General features: G+C 40.9%; 4 protein-coding genes across 4 annotated transcripts; 1 reads left to right on the top strand and 3 right to left on the bottom strand.

Moving 5' to 3' along the window:
- The first annotated feature begins 1,298 nt into the window (after positions 1-1,298).
- On the top strand, positions 1,299-4,261 carry trim35-13 (tripartite motif containing 35-13). The gene is made up of 6 exons (XM_084571336.1): positions 1,299-1,824; positions 2,775-2,870; positions 2,962-3,192; positions 3,286-3,308; positions 3,409-3,527; positions 3,617-4,261. Exons 1-6 carry the CDS (start codon positions 1,423-1,425, stop codon positions 4,153-4,155), a joined length of 1,410 nt encoding a protein of 469 aa, XP_084427462.1. The 5' UTR covers positions 1,299-1,422; the 3' UTR covers positions 4,156-4,261.
- A 71-nt stretch (positions 4,262-4,332) lies between these two features.
- On the bottom strand, positions 4,333-10,329 carry slc27a1a (solute carrier family 27 member 1a). The gene is made up of 13 exons (XM_084571335.1): positions 9,953-10,329; positions 9,535-9,798; positions 9,049-9,443; positions 7,556-7,723; positions 7,273-7,342; positions 7,082-7,173; positions 6,884-6,993; positions 6,579-6,788; positions 6,372-6,498; positions 6,128-6,265; positions 5,742-5,906; positions 5,476-5,622; positions 4,333-5,368 (listed from the first exon to the last, which is right to left on the bottom strand). The coding sequence occupies exons 2-13, from the start codon at positions 9,699-9,701 to the stop codon at positions 5,211-5,213; spliced, it is 1,947 nt and encodes a 648-aa protein (XP_084427461.1). The 5' UTR covers positions 9,702-9,798; positions 9,953-10,329; the 3' UTR covers positions 4,333-5,210.
- Positions 10,330-10,441: 112 nt separating this feature from the next.
- Positions 10,442-14,867, bottom strand: ptger1c (prostaglandin E receptor 1c (subtype EP1)). Its single transcript, XM_084571212.1, has 3 exons — positions 14,072-14,867; positions 11,083-11,991; positions 10,442-10,937 (listed from the first exon to the last, which is right to left on the bottom strand). The coding sequence occupies exons 1-3, from the start codon at positions 14,180-14,182 to the stop codon at positions 10,674-10,676; spliced, it is 1,284 nt and encodes a 427-aa protein (XP_084427338.1). The 5' UTR covers positions 14,183-14,867; the 3' UTR covers positions 10,442-10,673.
- A 144-nt stretch (positions 14,868-15,011) lies between these two features.
- On the bottom strand, positions 15,012-24,913 carry LOC311507018 (adhesion G protein-coupled receptor E5-like). The gene is made up of 19 exons (XM_084571210.1): positions 24,488-24,913; positions 21,017-21,094; positions 20,761-20,895; positions 20,506-20,658; positions 20,265-20,411; positions 19,874-19,996; positions 19,690-19,733; positions 19,503-19,595; positions 19,135-19,288; positions 18,824-18,946; positions 18,505-18,698; positions 18,249-18,413; positions 17,953-18,147; positions 17,482-17,699; positions 17,318-17,378; positions 17,146-17,237; positions 16,846-17,014; positions 16,673-16,768; positions 15,012-16,034 (listed from the first exon to the last, which is right to left on the bottom strand). The coding sequence occupies exons 1-19, from the start codon at positions 24,516-24,518 to the stop codon at positions 15,993-15,995; spliced, it is 2,313 nt and encodes a 770-aa protein (XP_084427336.1). The 5' UTR covers positions 24,519-24,913; the 3' UTR covers positions 15,012-15,992.
- Between the last annotated feature and the right edge of the window lie 1,841 nt (positions 24,914-26,754).

Here is a 26,754-nt window from a genome sequence, read left to right on the forward strand (position 1 = left end):
GTAGGACCCATATTACAGCTCACATATCTCTTTATTCTGCTTCTTTCCAGGGTGAAATGTGCTTACCAAATGTACTTCACCATTATAGGGAATATTATGCTCTTACTATCTCATCATAAACTCATCAGTCTTCTTTGAATTTCACAAACAGAGGTGTGGATGAGTCCTGCTGTGCTATGTGTAGAGATACCTTCCTGGCTCCTGTGGTCCTCTGCTACATCCACTGTGGCCATAGCTAATCAGTGTTTGGACTCAAAACAATGGAGCAGTTCTGGATACAATATGGTACTCAAGAGTGTTTTCTCCTCTGTGTTGTGGGTTGGAGTCTGTCTGCCGCAGAACAGGCCAGCACATGAATCACAACGATAGGATCAGGTTTTGAGCAGGAAGTGCTGGTGGTAAGTAAGGTTTGAAGGCATTCCAGTTAAACTGCCAACTGTCTCTGATGAGTCACAACAGTTCTGGAGGCACGAGGGAGACCTACACATTATTATTCGGGTGGTCATAATGTTATGCCTGATTGGCGTAGTTATGGGTTGCTGTGATGTCTTGCTATGGATATAAAATATATATATATATATATATTGAACTGGTAATAGTCTTATTCAGTAGTCGTATTTATATAGTGTTTTTCTATCGGTACTAAAAAGCTATTTTCAGTCACACTAGTGTCTAACACTGGGAGCAACTTTGGGTTCAGTGTCTTGTTCAAGGACTGCATATGGTCCATATACTTAGGATTGAACTATTAACCTTCTAGTTCCATGATCTTACTCAAATAGTGTTTTCTAATGGCCGGATCATGTTACTTGTGCTCTCTATATCACAGTACAAACAAAATCAGTACTGTTAAATAACATACATTGTAAATGACCAAAAGTATTAGTAAATTTTTACCAGAAGCATTATTTGATATGTGTCAGCTCCTAAAATCCTAATGCCTAGAGCTAACTTGTCAGTGAAGAATATGTTCCAGTGGTCACTGTCTATTTGCTTCTGTCTATTTATATGCTCCCCCTGAGTCTTATTTTGGACACTGTTTCTCAGTCAACTCTTTCATTACACCGTGATTGGTGGTTTTCACAGACGTCTCATGTAACTAGAGGGGATCATGACTTAACTGTAATCAAAACATTAGTAATTCTATCTCCACCTTAATTCTCTTGTGTTATCCTTGGGTTTATTATTTGCACTGATCTCCACCGTCTCTTGAATGTTAAGTGACGTTAGTTTTATTCTGAGGGGTGGTGTTTATTTGAGAATTTGCAATGTGCATGCTCAACACAACACAAGATATCATGGCATATGCCTTTGGGAGATGAGGCCTTAACACTTGTTTCTGAGGGTTAAGATGAGTTAGCCTTCCAGAGCCGTGGGAGGGGCATTGGGTTCTGCCATATCTTCTAAGCACTGTGAAGCAGAATGGCCACCAGGCGTGCTCATATTGAGGATGACCTCTCCTGTCCAATTTGTGGACATATTCTCAGTCAGCCAGTTGTCCTGACTTGCAAACATAGATTCTGTAAAGCCTGTCTGCGAGACAACTGGGACACACAAGGAGGTAGGGATTCACACTACTGTCCTCTGTGCTGGCACCGTTCCTCCATGGATCAAATAGTGGTGAGCACTGTGCTAGAGAAGGCCTGTGAATCCTTCAGGGAAGACAGAAGCAATAATGACCCGGAGGCTTGTAAAGAGCATGGAGAAAAGCTCACACTTTTCTGCGTGGAGGACTTGGAGCCAATTTGCGGTGTGTGTGGAAAAGCAGCTGCGCACACTGGGCACAGGCTCTATCCCATTGGGGAAGGCGCTCATGACTGTAAGGTAGGCATGTTAAAGGCTGTTTCACATTCGAAGGACATTTCTCTTGTCGACTGCAAGGGCTGCTTGGGAAATATTGCATTACTCAAATCGTTTTCCTTTGTTTTATTAGCAGTGATTGCAGCCGGAACGAATGATGAAATGTTTGTTGAAATATCTGTCACAGTGTTGGAATGGTGAACTACATGTATGTCTTCACAGACTAGAATCTAATGTCAACTAGAGCAAGGTTGAGCCTTCACAGTTTAAATGTGATGATTTACTTAATATGAAAATAATAAAAAGTGATTAGTTTCTCTGTTTATTTAAGTTAGTCTACCGTTTAAATCTCAAATGTTACTCATCATTTCATAAACTGAGGTAGTGCCACGATGGAAGTGGACATCGTTTAAATTTAAAGCTCGCCAACATTGTGAAACGACATTTAATGATGACATTGTTTATTGTGTTTTTTATTGTTTTTCCCCTACTTTAACAACCCTCTAAGCCTGATATGTTGATATGTCAGAATGTGTGAAGGCTTTTCGGTAGAGTTCATGAACATTCTAAATATAGATTTATATATTTGGTTCGCTGCTGGGCTCCTGACAGGACTGAAACTCGACTCCTACCAGGTTTCTGTGACACTACTTACTCTACTCCTGACCTCCTCTGCCCCCTCTCGAAGCCAGGGAACCTCGAGCAGTAATATGAAATAAATCTACCGGATGCCAAATTGCATCCCCGTCTTGAACTACACAAGATTAATTGTGCTTATGTTACCAGGGTAATTCACCCCCCTCCTTAGATTTGTCCCTCCAATTTGACGTTGCGATATTGTGAAGCTTTGGATTTACATGGAATGTTGCCACTGAAGAGTATGTGGCAGCTGAAAGCCCCACGTTGCGCTGGCAGCTTGGCCGTCCGCCATACTGACCTTGTTTTTAAGAGCTGTCCTGTCAATGACTTTTTAGGAGGAACTGAAGAGTGCACTCTTGCCTTTGAAAGAGAAGCTGCAGCTATACAAGAAAGCAAAAATGGCCTGTGAGGAAATGGCAGAACATGTCAAGGTACTGTCAAACCTATCACGGACAAAGGTTACTTTAAACATACCAAAGAGGCCGGGTGCAATGATTCTACATCAATCCTATCTCTTTCCAGAACCAAGCTGAGCATACTGAAACACAGATCAAACAGGAATTCGAAGCCCTTCACCATTTTCTGAAAGAGCAGGAGGCTTCGAGACTCTCTGCTTTGAAGGCCGAGGAGGAACAGAAGAACATGATGATTAACCAGAAAATTGAGGAGATGACCAATGAAATGACATCTCTTTCCAACACCATCAGACTAGTGGAACAGGATATGCAAGTCCAAGATGTCAAATTTCTTAAGGTAGTTTTGACAATTTAAATAACATAATTCGAATTTGTCGTGCACTGTTATGCACATAATTTGATGAATGTTGTTTTCCAATTTGTTTTTTAGAATTACAAAGACACAATAAGGAGGTAAGTGTTACCAAATCTAGTATTCAGTGCAGCTTATTGTTGGTGTAATATGGCTTTGCAGACACAGCTGTCAAAACTGAGTGCTGAAATATCTTCTCAGGACCTGGCGAACTGCTCTTGATCCACAAATGATTTCTGGTGCTCTCATTGATGTGGCCAAGCACTTGGGCTCTCTGAAATATAAAGTGTGGGAGAAGATGAAGAGTATAGTTAAATATAGTGAGTTTCTCAGAAAAGATCATTATGTGATACTGGTCTTTCATTTTCCTGTGACTTCAGTAACATCCAACTTGTTTCCCCCCTCCAAGATCCTGTGATTCTGGATCCCAACACAGCAGCTAGCTGCTTCATCATCTCTGAGGACCTAACAGTTGTGCACAACTCCACCCAAATTTTCAAGGTACCAGACAACCCAGAGCGCTTTGACATTAGTGCCGAGATGCTGGGTGCTGAGGGCTACTCCTCTGGACGCCATAGCTGGGATGTGGAGGTGAATGACAACACCTACTGGGTGGTGGGAGTAGCCAGCGAGTCCATCAACAGGAAGGGTAAGCATGTGTTAACGCCAGCAGAGGGATTCTGGACTATAAGGTTTCGCAATGGAGAACACAAGGCCTGCACAGCGCCATGGGAGCCACTCAAAATGGCCAAGAAGCCGGACGTGATAAGAGTGGTTTTAGACATGGACCGCTGCAAGGTGGCCTTTTACAGCCCTGGAGAGAGAACACCTCTCTACACCTTCACAGATGTCGTCACACCCAGAGCCTTTCCCTACTTTTGCACAGCTTGCAAAGAGGTTCCACTGAAAATCCTACCCACGAGTATATGTCTTTCAGTGGACCGCTAATTCACCTCTATGATACACTCCACAGATTGTTGTATAAAAATCCAATGAAAAAGAAATTTAGTGTTTGTGAAGATTTGATCTTTTTGTCTTTTGCAAGAGAAAATTATGGGCATGCATGGTCAAGTTACACCAGTAGATTATTGCTTCTGAGGTGTTTTTGATGAATGACGTGAAACACAAATTTTAAAATATTTTATTTGAGTTACAACAAAACAGATGTAGGATTGCAAATGTTTTCACAGTCTTGAAACGCTCATATATTAACCTACACTAAATAAAAGATAAAATTAGATAAAATTTATTACATAAAATGACAGCCAATAATGTTGGACTCAGCTTTGCAGGAAACATAGTCACTACTGTGAATTCCACAATCATTTGAGCTCCTTTCCAAAAAAAACAAAAAGCAGTTAAAAATGGAATTTTAAGTTTTATAGAAGGCACATAGAGTAATAATATTTGTGCATCTGCAAACCAGTGTCATTGTTCATAGATTCCAACCTGACGAGTAGAGTTAGTTTTTCATTGAATCAAAAGTGTCAACATCCTATGGTTAATGTTTGAACTAGTAGCCACCTATGCTGAATGTTTAAGTATGGTCTCTGCCTCACTGAAACACACATTAGTAACAATAGTATTGTTTAAACTTACAGCTTATTTCACAAAGAGGTACATACCTGTTACCAGGTTTGACTTGATACTACCATTTCTCTCCTAACCACATTATTGTAACATGTATTCTACAGAGATATTTTGTGCGGTGATGCTCGAAGGCTTTATGAGGTGTTCATTTAAAATGGAAAGTAAGCTATTAAAAGGGAATTAATGCCCTCACATCATGTCCTAGTGTGTTACGTAAACAGTGTTAAAACATCATCTGTAACAGTACTCCGTCTCTGTAAGTAGTCCTTTTAATTATTTTCCCTGAAAGGTTAAAATCCAGCCAGTAGTGCGCCGAGACTGAATATTGCAGGCCCCACTCTATGCATAACTTACCCTCTCAACAGTAACCGTTTAACAGTGGCGCCCTGACCTGCCTTGTTATGACCTACACGTCATAGGGACATTCTTCCCTCCGTTATAGTGTTGTATAACTCCTCGTCCACTGCATCATAACGTCCAGCTCTCGTGTTCAGAAAGTAGATCTGGTCAGTTGTGAGTCGTGGGTCATATCCCTCCCTCTGTAGCCTGGTTTTCTGGATTTTAAATGTACCTACACAGGAATGTTGAGACACATAAAGTACATTATAATTTATTAATTGGACATAATCAGTGGTGGTTGACATTTTTGAACTAAGGAGAGGTACAAGGACAGTTTACCTGTAGTGTCTACCTCTGGGGAGATTCGCAGGAACACAGGGCGAGCATATGGAGGAAGAACTCGCTGGATTTCCTGCAAGAAACTGTTGCAGTCAAAACTCCCTCCAGGGGCTGCTATGGCAGCCATGCCTGCCTTACCTTCCACGCCTGGTAAGAGACAAACAAACGTTATGATTGAAGTCAGAGGCAATACAAATTAAAGGGAAACTACAGATAAGATCCCAATGGGTGCTACAGAGAGTTAAGCATACAAGGTCAACCATCACCTGGCACTGTCACTCCATACACAGCGACATCAGTTTGACTCAGAACATTGCTAAGTATGCCCTCCACTTCAGTGGTGGAGACGTTTTCCCCTCTCCAGCGGAAGGTGTCCCCGCTGCGGTCACGGAAGTACATGTAGCCCAGATCATCCATCACGAGTACATCACCTTAGATAGACAGAAAGCTGATTTACTTCCAGTTTTGAGTAAGAGGAAAAAAAAAACAAAACCAAACTTCATTTCTAGTATGGCGTATGGAGAAGCAATCATAGCACTGAAATAAGGAGTTTGTCAATTTAACTGACTTCATTTAAATTTTTTAAAATAAGAACTGAGTGAACTGAGTGAATATAAATGAGGATTTAGAGAAAATAAAAATAAGTAGTAACCTGACAAATACGCAGAATCATTTTTCTTGAAGACATTGTGAGCGATCTTCTTCTTTGTAGCATCCTGGTTAGCATAGCCATCGAAACGGCGCAATGGGTCCTGCTGATTGATGCGACCTACCAGAAGCCCGGGCTCACCTGCAAACAACGGAGGTGTCTCACTCTGTGCTTTCAGAAATTCTATATTGTTAAAAGTCAGAAACTATATTAAAAAACATATTAATGCAATGCAACAATTCATTACCAGGACGGCAAGGCACACAGAGGCCCCGGGTGTCCCGAACAAGCTCCATGGTGTCCTCATCAACCCTAAACAGACGGATCGGGTACACGTTGGGGAGAATGCGACTGTTGAATCCACAAGCTCCCACCTGGAAAGATAGAAGTAGCTAAACTCAAATTCAATTCATATTTAATGAGTGAAGACACAAGAAACACCGTGATTACTGACCTTGCCATCCATGTTAGCAATGCTGCAGTTGCACTCAGTCGCTCCGTAGAACTCGCCGATCTGCGCCACCCCGAAACGCTCTGTGAAGGCTTCCCACACACTGGGGCGTAGTCCGTTTCCCACTGCCAGTCGGACTTTGTGACCCTTCTCAGACGGCCGCACAGGCTGAGACAGAAGGTAGCGGCAGATTTCCCCAATATATTGCACCACCTACAAAAGGGAGAGAAATATTGACATTGTTTCAGTATGTGGTCAAAAGTATCATTTTTTAGCTACCTTAACAAAATGCAGGAATATGTTCTTACAGTGCAGTTGTGCTTGATACAATCTTCCCAGAAGCGGCTGGCAGAGAATTTCCTCTTTACCACCACAGTGAGGCCATGGAGCAAACACTGACCGACACCAATAATATTGCCTGGCAAGAAGAGAAAGCTTGTATTTAGGATTATCAAATCTAGATATAAATTTGTATTCATGGTACTCTAGAGGCTTGTATCACATACCTGCTGAGTGATAGAGAGGCAAGCAATCATAGATAATGTCATCAGGGTGCATCCGAAAGGCAAAATACCCAAAAGCAGCAATTCTGTAGTAGCTGTTACAGGAAAACAGGAAAGATTTTGAGACATCCATCATTAATAAAGTAGCTACTATAGCAACTCTGGAGAGCGGCTGGTTGTTCAAGAAAACATACCGACTGTGCACCACAATGGCAGCCTTGGGCAGCCCCGTTGTCCCGGAGGTATAAATATAAAATAGGCGATCTGCAGAAGAGAATACAGTAGAGCATTGCAATTTTAAGATACACACTTGCCTTCACAGAGGTGCATTTATTGCTAGAATCCCATTCATGAACCCAGAACTAGAAATTAAATGTAAAGCCTATAAAAACTAGAGAAATTGATATTTAAATAACTAATTCATATGAAGTATCCCATAGAGTCAGAGTTAAGTTTGTTGGGATATAAGGTACCCACCATTCATGCCCTTGGAGGGAACACAAGGTGATGGGGGGTGTTTAGATGCCGTGGCTAAAATTGGGTCCAGAGGGTGAGCTCCCAGGCCGGCCAGATGTTCTGCACTGAGGTCTCCTGTGCAAAATCGTACCATGGACTGGCTGATGGCGGAATTGACCTCCATCATGGCTGACATTCAGAACCGGAAAGAGAGTTAGCATTAGAATACATACAATACTATTAATACATATCTAATATTTTGCATACATATTAATACCTTCTGCAACAACAAGACTTCATTAAGGGCTCTTTTTGCATACAAGGTCAAACAAATGCTCATTTCGCTTGTGAAGCCATACGATGATTTCTATAAAACTGAGAACACTTCAATTCTTCATAGATATAAAGACTAGACCACAAAGACAAAGGAGTTAAGTGTTTGTGTTGTGTCAAAGTATTTCAGTGGCAATGTGACCACCAACAGCAGGCCCGACCACATGACATGTTGGAGACACAGTCACTGATACAGTTTACTTACTACACACGGACTGAATATTAACAATGTGACACCACACATAGTGTCGACCACTGAATATGATATAACAGATCATTTATTAAACACTGCATTTGTAACGGAGATTGTAAGAATTTATCTGAGAAGACATAATGATCTATTTTTTTTTAATTATTTGCTGAAGTAAGCCATCCTATAACACTGAATTTTACAACAAACTACTCCACTTAAACAGAATTAAGCCATTAGGGCTGCAAGGACTCAAAATCACTGAATAAGTTGATAAGGTACATAGATCAAAGTCCTTGGAATACAGTGATAAATCACAATGCTTATGCTCTTGGCAAATACTGGGATGCTGATAATCGCTCTTTATCTGAAAATCCTGACCTGAATGTCAAAAGTGTGGTAGAAGGAGACTTAATAAAATGGTGCGAGCGAACATGTCAGCAGAGAACATATTCTGGCTTTCCGACATCAAAACGACAAGACTGCAGCATGAGCATTTGGACTATTACAGTGAGTTATCTCTGATATTTGGTTTCCGGTCAGTGCTTGGGATTTATCTGTTGTGTTTCAGACAAGAATTGAAAAAGACTCTCTGGAGCAGATGATAGGGCAACGCTGCTCTCTACTGCATGTCTACGTTGTAAGCAGTTTGTTTATGTGCATATGCACCTATAAAACTAAATGATGCAGCATTGCATTAATGTTATGCTTGCAGATAGATAATACAGACGCATTTCCATTTGCAATCAACACTAACTACCGAAGACAAATCAAACTTACCACTATCCATGTTAATTAATGGCAGAATATAGTAGGCTACGCCACTCACTTTTCTTGTTAAGCCTGCACTGCAGAAATCTTTTGTGATGAACAGCATTCATAGATTTTACTAAAAAATATGCTATGATGATTTCCCTTGGGATAAATAAAGTATATATCTATCTATTAAAATGAAATGGTTATTTACATATTTACATTCACACATTCTTACCCTCAGCAAGTTCAGATCCGAACACAATAGCCCGTGACCCTGATACCCCGATACAGTGCAGAAGGGGATCACAGCGGAGGCTGAAGTTGATGAGCGCGGCTTCCACCCCGACTTTCGCCAAGCCCAGCCAAAGTGCCACCTGCAATGGTCTGCTTTCCATGAAGAGGGCCACCACGTCTCCAGAGACCCATCCTTGACCTCTGGCCCAGTGGGCCACTCCATTAGAAATCTGATCCAGCTGTGAAAAGGTCCATGTTTCCCCTGTGGCCTCATAGATCAGTGCTGGTTTATTTGGGTAGAGTTTTACAGTTTGGGCAAAAATGGAGGGAATATTGCTTCCGTAGCGCACATAACGCCATAAAGCCAGCTTCACTCTCAACAGTACATACAGACCACTGGTGAGCGTAGGGGAGAAAATAAAAACAGATCTAAGTAAAAGGCTGTACACCAATAAGCACTGAGGCTTTATTCGTACACATTACTTACGTTAGGTCTCTCTTTGCAGTGCGTGCTGCAATGTAGAAGTATTTCCAACTTCTTGTTCCCAGATATACCCCAATGCCAGCTGCCAAACTCCAGGACCAGGACACCCCGAAGAGACGGAACAGTCCCAAGGACCCCAGAGAGGCTGAGACACTTGCCGCATTGTGCATCCTTGTCACGGAGTAAAAGAAGGATGGGCTTTTTACTAGAGAATGGGCTAAAGCTTGCCTTGGGTCCTCTCAAGGGGCCGGCGTACTGCAGTGGAGGCTGGTACACACAAAAAACGGTTTTTTTAGGTAGCAGCTAACCATCACATAAAAGCCCTCACTAAAATTACCACATTTAAATAGTTTAGCGTACTTAAACACACGCCACTCACAGTTACACACTGATGAAACCGGAAATTTTGCCCACTACTCACCTATGAGCCAATAGACTGAGGCGATGTCACCTTTCACCCGATAACCCGACACAACTTGTAACTGAATTTCTTTGGCGGAAACTTATCGTGTATTCAAATCGTCCTCCGGATGACGGCGAATTCGAGAAGGTCCACAATGAATCGTTTTCATAGACAGCAGTAGTTTTTAAGTGTTACACCAGTTTTACAGTTCGTCAGCGCGGTTAATTAGTTAAGAATACATTCAAATTATATTTGGGAATAGGACAAACGTACGTTGGCGAATCCCATAGGCTTGCATCTACGAGGGAGAGTTTCAGATGTGTCCTCGAAGTGGTAGCAGTGACTAAAAAGTGAATGAGAGCGATGAAACGCAGAGTGAATCGAGCGACTTTCAGTACTCCATGTTGAATAGAGTCACTGCCAAAGAAGCACCGCCCACCACGGATGCGAACCATCTCCAGTAGCTCAGCCATTGGTCAAACTCGGAGTCCGTTAAGCTCTTCTCAATTCTGATTGGACAGAGTTAGCTCCACCCAATTGTCCAACCACAGGATTTGCAGGTGGCTGCTATTGATGAAATAACACCGGTACGGACTGCTAACTATATGTTGTGAAATGTAGTGAAAAGTCTGTTGCCATCGCTCATTCACACCGCACCTTGTGGGCAAAGTGATTGCTAAATATTGACTTAAACAAGTCCTGTGGAAAATAACACAATGTACGTTTTTAAGAGAAAAGTTTATTTCTGATCATTAGCGAAAACTTCAAGAGAAACATGGTCACTGCAGACTGAAGGCTTGTATCTTGTGTATGAACAGTTCACTGTGGATCTCCGTGAACAGCGACGACGGCAAACTCTGGAAAGCACTGCCCTCCTGAGTAAGATGTAAACCCAAGGGTCTAAAATCTGATTCCAGGAGGCTATACGTAAGGGCAGAAGAAAAAAACCCTTTTTCACAGCCAAATCCCCTATTTGGCTGAGCTGCGCCACAAGAATGCGAATCTGTAGTGAAGGAGAAATATTATTACTCACAAGGTGTAACTGATTTACTAATGTAATCTAATTTCTAAAACTGTATTCTCAAATAGATCTGACCACTGAAACTATTCTAGTGACAAATTCTTCACACCATACAGGTAGTACTTACAAGAAAGGGACCCCAGCAGACACAGGACACCACGGTGACCATTGCCAGCTGCGCCAACACCTCAACATCCAACGAACAAAATGAAGAGGAAGATGATGCTGATGATCCACGATGACTTCTGCGAGCTCCAGGTTGTGTTTTAGAGTTGTGTGACTTTATTCTGCTTTGCAGCAATGCTAGACCACTCAGGATGTTGCAGAGCACGGAAATAATGAGTGCAATGAGACCCAGACATGAGAAGGCCAGAGCAAGACTAATGTCTGCTGTAGTCTGTGAACCATGGACAGGCAAGAAACACCATGTGCCCGGAAACTGGGTTATATACGTCCCCACTTTAAAAAAAGGCAGAACTGCCAGAGCAAAAGCAAGAGAGGAGAAAATAAATACAACTCGCCACATATGAGCCACTGTAATAGTAGAAGCATGAAAAAAGGGCTGAGTGATTGCCACACAGCGCTCTATTGCCAAGGCGCAGCCGAACAGCAAAGGGCATAAACCAAAAAAAATCATACATGCTCCAAAGACATTACAGAATTGAGGGGTGGGCTTTATGCTATAGCTCTGCTTGATGTGTAGATCCAGTGCAAAGGCACCAGGGATTACATGACCTCCCAGGTCAGCCAAAAGCAAAGCCACCGTTAGTAGTAGAAACGGTGTTTTGAACTGGTGGCGGAATCTAACACGGGACTTAGCCAGGATGCCCAGAGCAGTGAGGTTGGAGACGGTGCCAAATATCATAGTGATGCAGGACATCACTAAACCTCGAGGCTGAATGAGTTTCGAGGTGGTATTGTTCAGCCATGGGTGATCAGAGGAGTTGATCGTCCGATTCTCGTAGAGGATGGGCGGTGTAGATGATGGAGAAAGTAAAGTCGTGAGTAAAGATGTTGTCATCGCCTCCAGTGTCATCTATAAAGAATTACAAGACAACGTTTAAATAAATGCAGGCAATAATGAAGAGGATCAGATAAGAGTTTTTTGTTTAGTGAGTTGTGGTTTGGAAATATAAGGAACTGATGTAATTTTGACGTGTTTTGCACAACAAGGTGTCAGACTGTTTTTCTTCAGATTTCTCCTTTACCATGTATCCTCTTTACACATTTGTTATTTACCCTCTCTTCGAGACCTCGACATGTCTGTTCAACAATCTCCGTCACAGTGCCTGACTTTTTGTCTGTCTTTAAGCCAGGGAGAGCGTTGTTTAAACATTCCAATAACTTTTCATCAGAGAGACTGTGGTGGAGAGGGCAGACAGCTACAGATTCCTGGGACTGCAGGTCACATCTGACCTGAGTTGGACTCTCAACACCACAGCCACAGTAAAAAAAAAAAGCCCAGCAAAGGCTCTATTTCATCAGGCTGCTCAGGAAAGCTGGTCTGAACCATCGCCCTCTCACCCAGGCCTACAGAGGGCTGATAGAGACCATCCTCACCACAGGCATCACTGTCTGGTATGGCAACACTACACAGGCAGAGAGGAAGGCTCTCCAAAGAGTCATAAAGACCGCGGAGAGGATTATAGGAACAGAACTTTCTTCCATGGACTGTTTGTACGTGCAGCGCTGTAGGAAACGAGCAGAGGGAATCATCAGAGACTCACTCCACCCAGCTCACTCTCTGCTCAGACACAAACACTGCACGTACAACCTGAGACACAGCAGAGCGGACAGTGTCATCACACATAGAACTCGCTTTTTCAACAGCCTCTTCCCTGCCACAGTTAGACTGATGGCAAAACAAAACTACTGAACTTGTGTAAAAATAACCAAACCCTACCACACGTTATTAACATATGCAATAGTTGATTTATTATTATCTGTGAACTAGGATGACGTGCCATATCCACAATGTGCAATTTCCTGATCAACGTGTAGTTCTCTGATAAATGTCCAATAGTCTATCAGTGCAATATTCCTAATACTCTCTCTCTGCCTCTCTCTCTCTAATGTTGTATAATGTTTCTATATTTTGTATTTATATTTTTCTTACTATAGTGCCTCATTTCCTAACGTTGTATAGAGATTTCGATATTTTATACTTCTTAATTTAAGTTTCTTTCTTACTACCTAAACTGTTGACTATGAGAGCCCTGCACAAGATTTCCAATATGCCTGGATTGTTGTTATGCACAAATGGCCAATAGAGAACCTTGAACCTTGAACGTTGAACCTTGATAACTTAGAGTCATTCTCCTGGCTAATTCAATTTAGCTGAGAACCAAACTTTGAGAGAAATCAGTCTCAGTTGTAATTTGAGATATATTTGGCGCAACAGTCTTTGTTTTCATATTCGGTATTTGATGTCGTTAGACTTTAACTGTCAAGGTGTGTCTGTTTTGCAGAAGCATGTTTTGACCTACAGCGAAACAATCACCAGACTAACTACTCATTCACTCACTCAAAAAGGTGCCAGGAAAAATAAGAGATCGAAACTTGGATCTGGTTGTCTCTTTTTCGATGCACAGGTAACTCACATTTCTGCATTTCTTTCTGCCCTTGTTCTTTGTCTACAAACATGGTGGCGTGCATTATATTGCTGTCAGCAATGACTTAGTTCACTGAAAATCTTCAGATAAATACTGGATAGCATATTTTGTCTCACATATCAAGGCTTTTCTTTTGTTTAAGGTTTTTTTTAATTCTAAACGATCTCAACATCTCAAGCAAAGTAAGAAATACGCATGCCACTCTCTAGCTTAGTCACCTTGCATATCCGTGTTTTTAACGCCTCAGTAATAAAAAAACTTGAATTACTTCCTCACCACCGCTGCCAACTATTCATATCTCTTATTCATAATCGCAATGGAATGAACAGAGATACAATCTTTCCCTCAGACGCTCGAAGAAGTCTTTTTACATTCATATATATATTCATATACACTGTTGCCCATAGAGTTAGGATAAACTGATTCCTCTTTATATAAATCACATTGCCACAATCATTTCATGAGAAAAAGTAAAACAGATTTCATTCCAACTTTAAACCTTACCTTCAGATGACGCTGGATGAATGCTGGATAAACACAGGATTGTTTGGTATGGCTCCAAATAAATGAGAGCAGGCGAACGTGGCTCTTGTGAGTCTGATTTGCTACTCTCATTTACCACAGTTCACGATAATATACTTTTGTTCCTCCCCTTGTATTTTTATTTGCCTCTCTGGTACTTTCTCTTTCTGTCTGGTCTCCCTCTCTGGAGACTTGCCAGCTATTTTATCTCTCCATGCTGAACTTACATGTCCACCCCTCCGTCCATGTCTGATTACGTTCCTCCTATTTATCCCTTGTGCCGATTCTTTAGAGCAGACCACTGCAGTTTTGTAGTATTGATCCACTGTTGGTTGAATGGTCATATTCAGTGCCAGCCATTGGTAATATCACTGATAATTTCCTTAAAACAAAAAGCAGTTTCTGTAATTCAACTGGCTATTATGGCTATTATTATCCACTGTCACATAAACAAAAGCCACAGTTATCAGATGGCTTTTGAGGATCACAAGGATGATTGGGTGCCTCAAGGGTACTGGCATGTACTAAAGATGACTCTGAAAGCTATTTTAGATAATTTAGACATAAATATATTATGCGTTTAAAATGTGACATGGGGTAGAGTAAAAACCGAAAGATGTTTTTAAACTTTCTCCATCCATACGGTTTGTTAGCATGTTGAAATTTTGAGGCTTCAGAGGTTTTTTTCCGAGGCCATTATGTCTGCGATCTCACATAAACAGGAGGAAAGGGGGTAGGGTCTCCCATTTCCTCTTTATATATAATTGTTTTCTTTTAGGTTGTGCAGGCAAATCCTGCAGTACGTGACACAGGGTATCAGACATGAAGGGGGAAAGTAGCAGAGTACTTTTGAGCCCTGACATAAGACAGCTTTAACCTTCTGCTTTTCATAGCTGGTTTATTCTTCATATAAAATCAAACTGAAGGAAAGCGGCGTGAAGTCCTTTACACAGATGCCTTGAAAATGAGGTACATCAGAATATTTATTCAGTTTGAAGCTTCCAGTAGAAAATTGTGCAATAGTATAATAGTATAATAAACACTTCTTCTTATAATAATAAACATGAGGGAAGACATACAACGTAAAAAGAAAAAGTAGAACAAATGTGAGCATTTTCACCCAACAACAATTTGAATGTCCCATTATATACGAAACTACTATACACTACTAATAATGTTAATACTGCAGAAAGTGCTAAATAAAGTTGAAATCCCAAAACATAAATAGACAAACTTTTAAAATATGTTTGATACAATACACAGTGCAAGAATGCCCAGCAATATACTGTACACACAGTACATTTAAAATATAGCTCTGTTTCAAACTGTCCTTGGGTCCGGGAACAATTTGTAAAAAATAACAATAATAATAATAAATCTCTAAGATTGTCTTTGTTGGTTGAATAAAGTACCTGGATAAGACAACAAGCATTCTTAGATAAACATGATAAAAGGCGTCTTCTTAATATCATCATAATTTTGATCAAAATCAGTAAAATGGAAATTCACATATAAATATTTTTTTAACATTTGTTGTCTTAACTCATTCATTCATTCATTCATTCATCTTCTGTAACTGCTTGTCCTGTGAAGGGTCGCAGCTGTCATTGGGAGAGAGGCGGGGTACACCCTGGACAGGTCTCCAGTCTGTTGCAGGGCCAACACAGAGAGACAGACAACCATTCACACCCACACTCACACCTACGGCCAATTTAGAATCACCAGTGAACCTAACCAGCATGTCTTTGGACAGTGGGAGGAAGCTGGAGCACCCGGAGAGACAAGGACCTTCTCATTATTTACAAAAGAAAGCAAAGTGATGCATGCTTGTGGCAGGGCAGTAGATGACTGTGAAATGGCAGTCTTCAGCGAATCAGTTTCTCCCAAGTCACCGTCCAGCTCCTCAAATGTGCGACTCTCCTGTGTCGTGGGTGCTCTTGGATGTCTAAGGACAGTAAAAGGGAGAGACAGTTGACTTAGTTATGAAAAAAACTTTGGGTGCACTTCCATTATTAGGAAGGCCTTTCTTTGTCATTTCACACTGCATGTAATACCTCATCATCTTCAAATTTGGAAAGAAATAGGTGTTTGATTTTGGAAGATCAGTCATCAGTGATTTAACCCCATTAAAGAGGACACATTGCGCTTTTTCAGTTTTTACCTATTGTATAGTTGTGAGCATGTAAAAGGTGTGCAAATTTAGAAAAGCTCCATGCAAAGCCAGGAACCCCTTCTCTTAAACTGCCTGGAATGCTCTTTGAAGTAAAGCTTCACCAAAATGACTGACCAAAATCAACAAAGGCCAGCTGACAAGAGTAGAATGAGTGTTTGAGAGGGACTTCTCAAAGACAATGGAGCAAATAGTGCTCCAGATGCTGCAACATGAGATAAATAATGTGTTGTTCTGAACTTTAAATCATGCAAACTTCTTTTAGTAGACTGAATAGACAATACCTATTCAGTTATCCCACTACTGGTTAAATGTCAACCCACGCCTTGATTTTATTTTACTGTTGCTTGATGAGCAATGAAGGCACTTGTTTGACAAAGTACTGTTGCAGTGGAATATAAATATCTGCTTACGTGTGCTTTGCTGGACTGGGAGCTACTAAACTCTGTGTAGGTCTTCTTCTGAGGTGCGCAGAGTCTGGAAAGGATGTTTCTATACTCGTCCCTCACCTGAAATCGGAATACAAATTGAGTTTTGATACCAAAAGAGGAGGCATAGCTTTATTTCTGAGAGGAATTGGGCCAACCTGTTTGGAAAACAGACAGTGCATGACAAAGAGCATCAATCCCTGAAGGCTGCCGAAGATGGTGAACAAGTAGGACATGGCTATGGTGCCCTCCTGAAACTGGAAACAGCCGAAAATCCACATGGTGCCCAGAACACACAGCTGAGCCACTGCAGTGATGGTGAATGCCCTGCAGGAGGCAATGCAGACTCATGAAGGACATTTCTGACACACTTCAACAGTATAACCATGGAAAAGTATGTTTCACCGCAGAATACGAATCTGATATTGCTGGCAGTTTGTGGGTCAGTAGTGACTTACTTTATTTTCTGCAGTTTGTCCAGATCAGGGTTCAGACTGGAGAACTTCTGTACCAACTTCCACACAGTGATGAGAAAGAAGAAAATGTTTATCTAAAAGAAAACAGAGATGAGGTTAGAGAAATTCATGGGGATGCCATTTAAATCTAATAATAATTTTCTCAAATACTTACAAAGATGATAACACAGGCAGGGCCAAAGAAACTCCAAATGGATTCCAAGTTTAGCCAGCAACTGAAATGCAAACAGCTTATTGCTCAGGATATTTCAACATGACCTCGAGAATCAAGCTTGAATTAAAATTTCAACATCAGTAGAAGGAATAAAGGGAACTTACTATGTCTTGGTGCCATAGCCCTTGGGATTAGCTAATGCAGAGACAGCAACAATTGCCGCTGGGACTCCATAGCCACCTGCCATCATGTAGCGGGTTTTGAAGTTGGCGTTAAAGACCAGGACTACCATCCTGAAGAGTTGTACGCCCTCCAGACACATCCAGCAAAATGCTGCCAGGTAGAAGAAATGCAACAGTCCTGCTACCACTGCACAGCCAACCTAATGGGGCGAGGGAAGAATAAGAATAGCAGCCGTGTAAATGGGGACAAACCATGATGAAAGAGATGGGAGAAAGAAGGAGATAATACTTACTGAGTTTTGGTTTATAAATCTTTAGTATACTATTCATATAAATAATTCAGTAGCTGACTCTGTATCAGAATCTGTAGCAGTACTGTGACTTATTGTCTATTCCTCCACCGTATTTGAAGGTAGCTAAACATTTATACTTTTATAACTTTTATATATTTACCCGGTTCGCTGTCTGAGAGATTCCCGCAAGGAAGACAAGATTAGCAATAAAGAGGCTGATGCACAGGTGAAGGTGGATGGTGGTTCTTGGGCTTTGTATGGAGCGGATCATCGAGAACGTCAAGATGCAGACAAACAGGCAAATCAGTGAAAGGGACAGACCCACCCAAGTGAGCAGCTGCAACTGAAACTTGTCCTGTTGGGAAAGAAAGGAGGTGGTTACATTACAAAACACAAAAGCTGACTCAGCTGTAAGCGTAATGCTTTACATCATTGTGCATGTAAGGGAGTGTTCACCTCCATCTCATAGAGGGCCATGAGCACAGCAAAGCTGCTCAGATGATTACAGGAACACACGGTGTAGTCACGATTTGACTCCACCACACTGCAGCCACGAGCAGACCATGACCCCCCTTCCCATGAAGAATCCCAGAAAACACATGTGTGGGGAGTGTCATTTGACTGTAAAACAAATGAACACACCAGAGATAATGGACGTGAGCTAACAGTCAAACAACTTGAAACAGAACAATAAATTGTATTTCTTCTTTACCTTTTGTTCCAGGTGGTACAAAGTAAGTTTGACTGGCTCTTTGAGAAGGTTTGTGTTTCTGTTACTGACAGTGACAGTCACCACTTTGGAGTTTATCTTAAAGGTCTGGTTTTCTTGTGGTTTCATCCCAGCAAAGAAACCATCTGCAGAGTCTTCCAGGTTTGAATAGCTCAACAAGGACACTGTTGTGAAGCCTGTAACAAGAATAAGATGATTACTCTGCATTATTGAGAGGTCAGTGAGTACATTTGGGAGTCAGATCTTCAAGTCTTCAGTCTTCAAGTTGTTTGAATGTGTTGTTTACAAGTATGATTGTTACCGGGGTAATGAGAAGGATCTCCAGCAGCTGTCTCCATCTGGATGTCCAGCTGAGCTCGTGTAGATGATAAAGTCTTAGCTCCTTGGGGTAACACAGACTCTCTATGTACTAGCAGCTCCATCTCTGCACCCAGACACAAAAAAAAGCTTTCTATGAACAGGCACTGCTTGTCTGGATATGTAGTAAGTAAGACACCACCTATCTGAAAATAAAATCCCTGAGACATTTGAAAAAGCAAATTTGTTGTTTTGATTATGATTAAAAAGCTGAGACTGCACTGTACAATGTTTAGCTATCAATTTCTGTTTAACCTGTATGAGTGGAGGCTCTCTTCATCCGAGGGGCCTTGATGAAGGGCCCTACGAGCCTCAGAGCATTCTCCACCAAGTCCAGAAAGATGGAGACTTTCCTGTTATCGTTGAAGGCTCCTCCGGACAAGAGTTCGTCGATGATAGCCATCAATCTCTACAGTCACAGGAGGAGGAGGAGGAGAGGGAGTGGTAGGGAGCAGGGAGAAACAAGAAACACAGTCAGACAGAGACAGACTCTCAGGCTGCATACCACCTCAGGTCAACATAAACAGTCTACAGTGTTGGGACCGACATGTGGATACCATGTGACAGAGCATTTCCTGTTTCTATTCCGGTTGTGAAGATCTTGAATTTGCATTGAATTTAACCTTTAGTAAGTCCTCTCCATCAGGCTCCTTTGGATTTTCATTCTCTGTTAGCTCCTGACAGCTTTTCTCAAGGTCGTGCACAATGGGAAATTTCTGGAGGAAGGATTTGGGGGGAGGATGAAACCAATATATGAGACAATAGACTATTTGCTGAACAGTGATAAAACTGTCGTCGTTGTGGAGTTACCTCTTTCAGGCCGTTCATATCTTTGAAAACATCGCAGTTTAATTCTGAGGAAACAGAATGTTAGACTCGTCAAGTGAGCTTCCTGGTGTTCACTGCATACATAAATGTTCTTTTTGAATATTCACGGAACAAACACCAGTTTAGCTTTGAATGCTGAAAAAAAAGAGGTTAGTGCTGTTCTTACCGGAGCAGCGAAACGTTTTGTTTCCATAGTTAGTGAACCCTGCGTGGCATGTACAGTAATGACCGCTGGCTCCCTGGTGGCAGGTTCCATTTCCGCAGATTGTCTTATCAATCATACATATGTCTGACATGGAAACAAATGAGCGACAGGAAAATGGTTACACGATGTGTTTTAGTTGGTGCCAAGGGAACAATAAATATCCTGGAACGCTACATTGTTCAGATTCAGAATGATGCTTGATATATTTTTTTATTTAAATTTTTTTTTATGAGCACATCAAAAAACCATAAGCATAGAAGTAAGTACATTTGAGTTATTTTATTAAACAATCTAAGACTAATTACTTGATAAAATAACAATATGTTTTGCAGCATTATGTTACAGCTCTCACCTTTACATTGCTCATGATTTCCAGAGAAGGTAGATCTTCCAGATGCCAGTACAAAGCCAGCATTGCAGACACAGTGATAACTGCCAACTGTGTTGACGCACGATGCATTCTGACCACAATCCTCTTCATTCTGACATTCATCAATATCTACATGGCAGAGAAGAAGAGATTAAAAAATCACTCAGTCACATTTAATAAGTTTACACTAAGAATTCGGCACAGGAAGAGAACAACATGTTACCTTCACACATGACATTTTCACCACGAGGAAAAGTTTTCTCCTTAGCACTAGGGTAAAACCCCTTCTTACAACTGCAGGAATAATATGGGATTGTGTTGCTACATGTGGCATTAGGTCCACATATGTCTTTGGTTTCCAAACATTCGTTGATATCTTAAAGCAAAAGATAAGAATAGAACTTTCATTAATGAGGGCCCGAAACTTTTATCAAACATGAATCAAAGTCTTGGTCATCACCGTTTCAAGATGGCTTACCTTTACAAGTCAAAGGACTTACGAGTCTGAAACCATCTTCACACTGGCAGATGAAGCTGCCATTTGTATTCGTACAGTTCGCATTGTCTCCACATGGCGACACATCTCCATCCTCTTCCCCGCATTCATTTTCATCTTAATCAAGGACAAGATAATGTGAAAAAAGGTGGATTACATGCTGCTGCAGTTGCAAATATGGTACAACATGCCTTCTTTTACATAATGATTAGGTGTGAAATAGCTTTGTTTTCCATACCAACACAGTCGACACCCTTTGATATAAATCCCTTGTCGCAGGACAAATTAGACTGGACCGCGAGGTTGAGGAACAGAGCTGAAAAGCAAGCAGGGAACTATTAGTCTGTAAAATAGTTCATTAGAAGAGTTAATTACCCCTTAAACTGGTCTAATCTGACAAATTTATTTCACCATCTTAAAATATGTAACAGTGAAAAATATGCTGCAAGGAAATCAATTGATTTGCTTCACCACATAAGTGATACCAGAAATGCTCAGAGTTTTAAAAGGGTTGCAGAAAAGTTAAAGAACCTCTTTCTCTGCATTCATTTCCTCACATTGTTCCAACAATATCTGCACTTTTTTCTTCCAAAATGACCAGCCCACAGGTGTCTGTACGTGTACTCCAATGTGGGAGGAAAAATTTAGCTGACACAGCACAAGAAAGGAAACGCTGGGAAAGAGTCAGTTTTTAGGGGTTTCTTGTATAACATCACTATGTTTCTCACTGTCATGGCAACACACTGTTTTGTTTTTGCTTGTTTTTTTTCCCTGAAGACAGTTATGTGTAACTGTGATCTCTATCAGGCAACAAATAGTGCATGCTGTGAGATGAACAGAGGTGCCCCTGTGTGCTGTAGCACCCTGATGGTGGCTTGTTTGAAGAAAAGCTGCAGTATTGTGCATTTCATTTCTTGTTTTCGTCCACTTTTCTGAGCAGGGACGTGAGGTCAGGGGAGGCAGTGCCTCGACGGTAAAATAAATTATACTATTGATAAAAATCGCTGAATTTACGTATTTCCTGTGTACATGCAGGGAGGGATGAGAGTTGACGCAGCAGTGAGCCAAGTCTCACCTCAAGTTGTGCAATCTCTCATAAACTGGGTGAGGCTCGTGTCCTTGGCGTGTGCCTGTGGCTAACTCTCTGTATGTCACCAATATAATGGCTGTGCACATTTTTATCATGTGTCCTAATGTCCCATAGCCTAGTTAATGTATTTCATGTATGAGTCTAACACATTTAGTCGTGTTGATCTGACATTAAACTGCACTGAAAAAGCACGAGATGAGCCAGCCAGTACTTCGGCCTCTTGGAAGAGGGCGCTAGTGAGCCACGGGTTCATGCTGTTACTCTTCTCCTACGCTGAGTCAACTGCACGGAAACGGTCCGCTTATTGGAACCTTTTCTCTGCGTGAAAGCCAAAAATAGAAGTTTGTAAATCTAAGCTTAAAACTTTCTCAAAAAAAAAGACCTTCAGTCCAAACAGGAAGTGGTAAATGATAGAAGATATTTTCTTGAATAGTCTGTATTAAAAATGGATCAAGTCATCAGGATATTTAACAACTCAATATTACTATATATGATCTATATTTGATTAAGGTGAAGATTTGGTTTTAAATGCAAATATTTGTGTTTGTTTTTTCTCACTGGGTACTTTCATGTTGAATGAGTGTGAAGGAACTGTGGAACTGTGAAGGCAAATGCCCTCTCTCTCTTATTCTCTCTCTTAACCACTATAGATTTGATATTGTTCCTTTGGCCAGATATGTACCTTATACCTATGTGTGTGTAAAGAATGCTCATTTGAGATATGAAACGTAACCAGTTAGTGTGGAAGCGGTTGTATGGTGAATTTAAACTATTCCATTGGGTTCATATAGTTGTAAATCGGTTCCTCAACAGCCACAAACCTCACAGCACGCCACGGTTTCTGAGCCATATTTCACTTTCAAGCTTTCAGCTGCTGACTGCTGCAGCAAGGCTTAATTTAAGTACTTTTTCACCACAGTGAAACCACAGACAATGCAGCAAGGTTTCAAAATATCCTCCTGGTAGTTCATTTTTGTCCTCTGCAGAGGACATGAGTCTCTAGTGGATATATACAAAACTATATAAGCTAGGGAGTTGGAAACTGTTGTGCCATGTAGAGGACATCCTGGCCTTTCCAGTGGTATATCACTGGATGGGGTGAGACATGTGCAAAAGGAGCTCTGCGTTCTCAGAATGGCCAACATCTCACTGGTCACATTTTATGAGAGCAAGAGAGGTAAATAGTAGAAAAAAAGGCATTTATTGTGGTTCTAAGTGGATATATGATATGTTTTAGTTAGAAAAGTATTTTAGCTAACCTTCAAACAAGTTTTATTCATATGCGCATATGAACATTTTAACCACAGAGCATTATACTTCTAGTGGATTTATTTAAAATTCATGGTATCACAGGTGACGGTAATTTGACTGAAGCAGAGAGAGCTTTACTAAAAATTACAGATGGAATTTGAAAATTTAAATGAAAATTGAAATTGGATCACACCCATTGCGCTCCAATTTGAGTCAGGAGCAACATGTAAGATAAGCAGGTAAATACATTAATGTGATGTTATTATATTTGTTCAACAGTAGAGATGAATCTTGAGCGTAAAAGAAGAGGGAAGAGTTATTCAAAAAAAAAAAAATAATGAATTAGGAAATACAATTAGGAACAGTTTCCTTGCTTGGATGTATTGCACACCATCATTCAAGCTGTCCACAAAGTAGTAAGAGCAGTGACAGATCAAATAGGATCACAGTAATGTATTTGACTGCTAAGCTTACGTATCGCTGCTGACACAATCATTAACATCAGGCGACATCTTTGCCTTGCAAGGGTCCTGTTTTACGTGATGGTTCCTGTTGGTGGTAGGCTTTTCATGTGTAGGGCAACACGTAACATGACTGCGGTAAAGTACCTGACAGATGTATAGGTGGGCTGCGTTTGGGACAGAGTCTGCAAAGCTGGGACTGGAAATCCAGTGCTTCGAAAGGCAGAATGTGTCCCAAAAGGAACCCAAGTGTAACTTCTTTCTGTGCGTGACAATCACAGGTAACAGCTTTTGGGACTACCACTCAGAAATACGACTCCGACTCCTGATGCATGAATCCTTGCACTGAATAAATTGTAAGGCTGATGAAAATCCAATTAAGGGTTTAGATTAGGCGCCCTCTGTGGATATTTTGAAACTCCTGATTTGTCATTCTGATAATTGATCATTCAGAATACTGCCATAAAAGGTAAACAACATTCCAGTTAACAATATTTCAGACACAAGTTTTAATTAACTTCATAATCGTGTTCGTTGTTGTTGCTGATATTGCACAATATTAGTCGGATCAGACAAGAAAACAAAGAATTTGAAACCCGTTGTCCACTATAAAGGACATTCTATAAATACCTAATATAAAATGTTTTTGAAAAAAAAAACATAGACTCAGTTTATGCTAAAATTACAGAAATTCTCAAACTTTAATATTGCTGTGATTCAGGAGGATAAAGTAATATAAAATTTATCTGCTTTTATTTAAATTTTTTTGTATCCCAATACAAGACACATATACGACACACATACATTTTTAATGTCTTAGAAGTTTCCAGGCTGCTTTTTTTTGAGTCTCTCTTTTATTGTTTTTCCATTCTAACTACTGTGGAAATAGACGGCCGATGTGACTCACCCAGTATCATGAGGATCCTCCTGCCGGTCATGGTGAAGAGTTAAAAAGCATACAGATCTGTATGTGTTTCTTGTCTTCTCAACTTTCTCTAAAGTTCTCCCAGATGTTTGGATGAATTAAGAAATGTAATCCAAATCCTCCTGTCAAGCTGACGTCTATGGAAGAAGAAGCTACTCTATATATTAATACCAGAAATGACTTCCTATCTCATTACATAAATGACAGCCCCGATTTCTTTGCCTTCCTCTCTCTGTATCACACTTCATCTCCTCTGACTACTGAAGTGACATGCTGAAATTAGCAGATTTTTGGGGGAGGAGTTTGTCTCTCTTTTTCTGTGAGGCAGTGGTTTGCAAAGGAGAACAGAAGAAGCTGAACTCTTTTTTTCTTTGGGGTGGGGTGAAAGAAATAGTCATGCCTGCTCACTTCATTCTAGATCTATGACACCAAATTAAGTCTTTCTCTGACTTTGTTCATCTCTTTTATTTTCTTTCGTCCCTGTTGATTAGGGGGCAGAAGGGTTAAGAGGGGTTTAGATTGTTAGACTGGTCATTGTGTTTCAGAGTCCAGCTGGCTGGTATACCCTCCTATAGACACACAGCCTGCTGACTATAGCAATGACACATTTATGGCTATTGCCTCTGACTCCCTCTGTCTGAGACAATGGAAACAATGTTGAGCTTCATTTAGAAAGGACTAAAAAAACTAACCTTCTGCTGTTCTGTTTTCCCCAGACAGCAGACTAGACCCTGCACATAATTCCCCATTAGCTGAAGGTGAACCTATTGTACTTGTATTCAATAATGGTACATCTTCAAAATGTCTTTAATGCTCACAGAGGAACAACACAAATGTACTATCTGCCCTGACCGACCAAAGTTTGGTATTTGGTTATGTACATAAAGTCATTTGAATAACAGGAAACACAACACTGTGACACTGGGTTATGAGGAACACAATGTTCTTTTCATCTTCACATGTTCACATATTTACCTCACCAGCATGCCCGTGGCAGAAGGTGTCATTGCAGTCATGCAGTATATGACTTCACAGATCTGTGGTTTGAGGGCTGAACGTCTGAGGAAATTGCATACATCTACGGGAGAAGCCTGATGAAACAAAACAAATTGTTGTGTTTTCAGCAACTTTTCGTGTTCCAGCTCCCAGTGGCAAGGTCATTTACAGGCCTGAAAACATTGTCCTAAGGCTCACTGATAGACAGGGTGTTATTGCATTATTTTTATTTTACACTTTTAAACAATGTGGCGGGGTTTTGGCCTCTGTGAGTCTGGGAACACGAAGAGAGACAGCAGGCCTTGAGGGACTGTTAGTGTAGCACATGACATGCTCACAGAGGGGCCGAGACATGAACTGTAAAAATATATGTGAGTGTGAATTGAATTTATTTTTAAAATATAGTATTATTGACTGACTAAACAGTGTCTGAGAGATTTAAAAGATGGCCATGAATAACAGCAGGAACCATACTGTAACTGTATCACTCGACAGCACCACATTTACGAAGACAATATTTATGTAAGAACAAAATGTGGACCTGGAGCTGACCCAGCAGATGGAGACTTTGTTACCTGAACTTAACAACTTACAGTAGTGTTGTGACTATATATATATGGCTACTGATAATGATCGTTTTTTGGTGACAGTTTGTATCTTCTGCACATGCTGAATAGTGCAGGATTATAGTAGGTAAGCAAACAACCTATATCTTCACTCTTTTTCACACCATGCTCAATCAGGAAGCAAGTTTATTTGCAGTTTCACAAGAAGTGACCGCAAATTAATTACAGATGATAAAGCAACTGGCTGTAAGTGCAGCATATGAGCACATCCTTTGCAGACAGTTTACCAATGTGATTGTCTCACATATACTCTGTGTTGAAGGATGTTTCTGGGAGAGGACATCACAGTTAAATATGTTCCTGTATCCAAGAGATAAATCTGTTCCACTTGAGTTGGCTGACCGTCTTGCTACAGTTTAATTTTCACCTCTATCAAAGAAGGATTCCCAGTCAGTATGATCATGGCAAGCATCCAGGGCTTATTCTATTATCCCACATCCTTCCTCCTGTCTATACCAAGATAGTGTACTTATAGAGATTCGGGTGTTTTGTGTTGGAGGTCTTTGTTTTCTTTTGGTTTTCTTTCTGTATTCTCAAACAATGAGCAAGGACCTCAGTGTGGCCCAGCTATCTAAAAAACTTCCTGACAAACCCTCAACTAAAAGGCCAGAATGGAGCCTGTGCAGT

Source organism: Chelon labrosus (assembly GCF_963514085.1).
Source record: "Chelon labrosus genome assembly, chromosome: 21".
NCBI lineage: Eukaryota > Metazoa > Chordata > Actinopteri > Mugiliformes > Mugilidae > Chelon > Chelon labrosus.